Consider the following 5,094-nt stretch of genomic DNA (forward strand, 5'->3'; position numbering starts at 1 on the left):
TTTGAATAAACATCAAGTCTACAGTAGCAACAGTGCATGATTAGGATCAATAACTTGATGCAGGATGATTTCTGAAAATTGAAAGTGAGGGAGAGATATTGATTTGGTTTCAATATAAATTCCATAACAGTGCCCTGCTATATTTTGTCGTGAGTTTATCCTGAGTATTGTGACATACAGAACAATTAATATTATTTCATTATTTCATAAAAATATTAACTGACATGCAAATGTATTACTATAAACATTACAGCATATATGCCTCCTTTATGCCAGTGTGATGTTGACCAATAAGGGGGAAGACTGACAGATAATGTTAACATATCATACTGGTAACTGGTGTAGAAAGTGAAGACCAAGAAGTCACAAATCACACATTTCAAGAAACCAGGTATACGTCAGTTTGACACTAGAAAGACACTAGAAACACAGTAGCATTTCCCGATCTTCAACAAAACCTGACCTTCTCACACGGTCCATCATTACCTGCTGACTGCAAGCTGAGCTTTAAGTGGCACCGAGAAAGAAAAAAAAGGGAGCGGGGTTCATTTTTCAGCAAGTGGTGCATGAAGCAGTGACATATGTGTTTACAGCATACTTTACAGGTCTTTTACTGTTCAGCATGCTATATGTATAGACAGGAGGTCGACAGTAAGTGCATAATAATGAGTGTGTGAATGGTTATGGCTTAAATGTCAGTATTATGATAATAAAATGTGTTTAACTGAGGTTTTAAACCATGGATAAAAGAAAGCATATATCAGTGGATTCAAACACAAATTCATATACAGAATCCACATGGTTGCTATGATCACTGGGGTGTACTCTGTCCAAGGAGCACTGATAGCTGGTATCCAACAGCATAGATAGGTGAAAATAACAATTGCTAGAGTTTTTGCTGCTTTTATCTCAGAATGACTTGCTTGTGCAGTTTTAATACCAAATGTAATGCTAACAGCCTTTTTTGAAGACATCTTTTTGGACTGTGATAATGCAACCACAAATATTTTAAAATACAGTATAATTATAACAGAGCAAGGGGAAACAAAACATATGATTATGTCAGTGATTTTCCAGCCAACATCTGAAATAATAGCGCATTCATGAGAACACACACTTCTTGACTCTAGATTGCTGAAACTATTACTTACTAGTAGAATAGAGTACATGATGGAAGAAGACCAAGCTATACATATCAAAAGTAGAATTCTGCTCATTGTTATTTTAGAGTGGTATGATAAGGGGTCACACACCGCAACGTATCGGTCAATAGATATCAAGACCAAATGGCCAATAGATGACGATGTAGTTAGAAAACCAAAATAGTTAAATATAACACAGGAATATTTCCCAAAATACCAGCATGTTTCCATGATTGCAATGGCGTTCGTTGGCATAACTATCAGTCCCACCAGGAAATCTGATACAGCCAGAGAGAGGATGAGCAGGTTGGTTGGAGTGAGGAGCTGCTTGAAGAGAGAGATGGACATGATCACTAGCAGGTTCAAAAAAACTGTCAGCGCTGACAATAATGAGAAGAACATGTAGAGTATGAAATAATCAGGTGTAGATTGCAAATCCTTTCTGCAAGAGGAATTTTGGTATGGAAAACAAATTATATCTTTATTTTCCTTCATTATTTTCTTAGATCCAAATTGTGAACAGCCCTTCTGACAAACTGAACATTGCCTCTTTATTTATCTCTGTCCAAAAGATAAACACTCCTCTCAAACCAGTCCCACTGTGCACACATGTGCACACGGACACACGCACACACACACGCACGCACGCACGCACACACACACACACACACACACACACACACACACACACACACAAACACACAAACACACACAGTGAAAATAGACCTTTAATAGACCTTTCAACTATTATTTAAATATATGAGTTATGAATGAAACTACATTCATACAAAGTCTGTCTATAACCATATCAGAATGGCATGGAGTAGTCATTGGGGTGTTCCAAGTACTTACTAACTCTAAACCTTACTTACACAGTTGCTATAGTTATGGCTGAAATTAGTAGTGACTATTTAACACTACTCATACCAAATGGACATCCGTTGTGAAACCCATGTCCCCCTCCTTCCCTGACTTTTCCTAAATGTCTGTTTTTAACATAATAGCATTGTTACATTTTTAAAATAACACAGAAATAACACAGCTTTTACCCTCATCATGGTGAATCAAAACTGACCTTATGTTAGTTATGAATGGCTTACCCATTTCAACCGTAATGGGTCACACACATCGATAGAAAGACAGTACAAGTTATTTGCATGATCAATGCACAATTTCACGTGAATAGAACAAACTCTCCTGTGTGTGTCTATTAGGTCTATGAAATGTACCTTACAGTTATGAATGGCTTACCTACCTTCAACCGTAATGGCGATATGAGTTACATAGACAGACTATAGCAGTTAATTACGTGATCAAAGCGGTTCCATGTGAATAGAAGCGTGCACCCAGCCTACGAAGAACAGACACATACCCTTCCGCACACCCATATTTTGAAATATTGGGCTATTACATTTGTTCTACTCAAGCCATAGTACTGCTTGTTATGTCTGCACACTGGGTTGGCAGTGATGCATCAGAGTTCGAATAGCAGTGTTCGATTGTTTTGTGATGCCTGAGTGATGATATGTGATGTATTGCTCTGTTCTGTGAGGAGCTAGAAAAAGTAAATATTTGTTGAGTTGATGCTACGACTGTGTCCCGTGGTGATTACCGTAATTTCCGGACTATAAACCGCTACTTTTTTCCCACGCTTTGAACCTCGCGGCTTAAACAATGACGCGGCTAATTTATGGATTTTTCCCGCTTTCACAAGCTTCATGCCGCCAAAAAACTGAGCAAAAAACACATTATGTGACGGTGCTCAGTTTTTTGGCGGCATGAAGCTTTCATTAGACCAATGAAATTGCCGAACGGGTTAAGGTGAAACAATGTAACTGTTTAGATTAAATCGAGCGCGCTCAAACTTCCCATCATTCTGATTACGGTAGTCATTTTGAAAGCCAAAACAATCGCCACCGCAATGAAGTTTGAGGATTTTAGAGGTGGACCATCGTGGTGTCTCAGATTTATGAGACGTAAAGGCCTGTCCATCAGGGTACGGACGAGTCTGTGTCAGCAGCTCCCTCCCGAGGAAAAAGTTTCAAACTTCCGCAAATTCACTGATGCAAAGATAGCGGAGCATTCCATCGGCCCGCACGACATCATAAATATGGATGAGGTCGGTAGGCTTGGTAGGCTACCGTTTACCGCTATTTTTTTATTTTTGTTACAAACCGTGTTTCGTTAAAGCCTATTTCTTTTTGTTACAAGCCGTGTTTCGTTAAAGCCTGTGTAAAGTTCATTTGTTTCAATGTACCGGTAGGCACCTGCGGCTTATAGACATGTGCGGCTTATTTATGTTCAAAATAATTATTTTTTTTAAAATTCAGTGGGTGCGGCTTATATTCAGGTGCGCTTAATAGTCCGGAAATTACGGTATTACAAACACAATATTTGGCGACCACTGTTGCAACACTGCTTGGGAGCAGAGGGTCAGCGTGTGTGCTCTGGACGTTAGGGAACACCACCGACACCACTTTTGACATTGAACAAGACATTATTCAGATGCTACACACACCGCTCCAAGCCACTGTGTCTCTGCAGGAGCTCAAGGAGGCCTCCGAACAGGACCCTGTTCTCTACCAACTCTGCAGCTACATCCAGAATGGCTGGCCTCACAAGGTGCCAGAGGAACTGGTTGCCTTCTCCCGAGTCAAACGGGAGCTCTCCTGCTGGAACAACACCTGTGTAGCACACAGGCTTTGCACTGTGGTCCCTCGTGCTCTCTGTGCATGTGTTTTGACTATGGCGCATGAGGGTCACCTAGTGAAGCTGAAACAGCGTTGCCGAGACCTGGTATGGTGGCCAGGGATAGACAGAGACATTGAGGCCCTGGTAAAGGACTACTCTGCCTGCCTTGTGAGTGGCAAGACTGGACACCAGGCTCCCCCACCCCTGCACCAGGCTCCCCCACCCCTGCAACCTCTTGCCTGGCTCTCCCAGCCCTGGGAGCACCTGCAGCTGGACATCTGTGGTGAGATCCACGGAGTCCCCCACCACCAATGGGAGCTCAACCTGCCCCTTGACAGGCTCCGCCCCTTCACACCCCCGGCGCCCTCCCCTGGGTTCAGAGCCTCAGTCACCTGTCAGAAGGGGCGGATGAAGCAGCGCTTTGATCAGTCCAAACGAGCCAAGGTGCTGGACATCACTGTCTCAGACTGGGTCAGAGTCCGTAGGCACCACTGGAACAACAAAATGGCCTCATTCTGGTCTTCTCCTCTTCGAGTCACCTGTCAGCTGGGCCCAGCCATCGTCCTCCTCGCCAATAGCACTCGTGGCACTCAAGCCGCCTCCGAAAGGTGCCAGCTCCGCCAGACATTGACGGTGACACTCCCCAAACCATACCCTCAGCATGGCGAGATGCCTCTGTGCCTCAGGCAGCCCCTAAACAGGTCCCGGACATTCCTCTGCCTCAGCTACCCAGACCTTATGCCTCCCCACCTCGGCCTGCTCTGCCGCAGCCTTCCTCGCCCCCGCTTCGGCCTGCTCGCACATGTTCACGCCCTGGCCACCTAGAGGACTTTGTCTCAACATTTCATGTTTGAAATCCTGCAAAGGGGGCGGAAATGTTGTGTCTGCACACTGGGTTAGCAGTGATGCATCAGGGTTCGAATAGCAGTGTTCGATTGTGCTGCGATTGTTGTGTGATGCCTGAGTGATGATATGTGATGTATTGCTCTGTTCTGTGACGAGCTAGAAAAATAAATGCATGTTGAGTTGATGCTACGACTGTGTCCCGTGGTGATTATTACAAACACAATACTGCTCTCAGTCTATTAGAATCACCATATGTTCTCCACCTGTGTATGTAGGCTACAGTAGCCTATAGGTATGTGTGTCTGATTGGTAAGGGCATGATATCCACTCACAGGGAGATGGACAAATTTGTCCTGATTATAGACATTTGGAACACTTTTGTGAGTAACTCGATTGCATGTTTTAAGCCAGGAGA

The 5,094-nt window shown here is 43.5% G+C and overlaps 1 protein-coding gene across 1 annotated transcript; it reads right to left on the reverse strand.

Moving 5' to 3' along the window:
• Positions 1 to 267: 267 nt before the first annotated feature.
• Positions 268 to 1,637, reverse strand: LOC310801264 (trace amine-associated receptor 13c-like; the record flags this gene model as incomplete). The annotated part of the gene is made up of 2 exons (XM_083665259.1): positions 268 to 303; positions 816 to 1,637. 2 exons carry the CDS (start codon positions 1,635 to 1,637, stop codon positions 268 to 270), a joined length of 858 nt encoding a protein of 285 aa, XP_083521385.1.
• Between the last annotated feature and the right edge of the window lie 3,457 nt (positions 1,638 to 5,094).

This window comes from Argentina silus, assembly GCF_951799395.1.
Source record: "Argentina silus genome assembly, chromosome: 2".
Classification (NCBI taxonomy): Eukaryota; Metazoa; Chordata; class Actinopteri; order Argentiniformes; family Argentinidae; genus Argentina; species Argentina silus.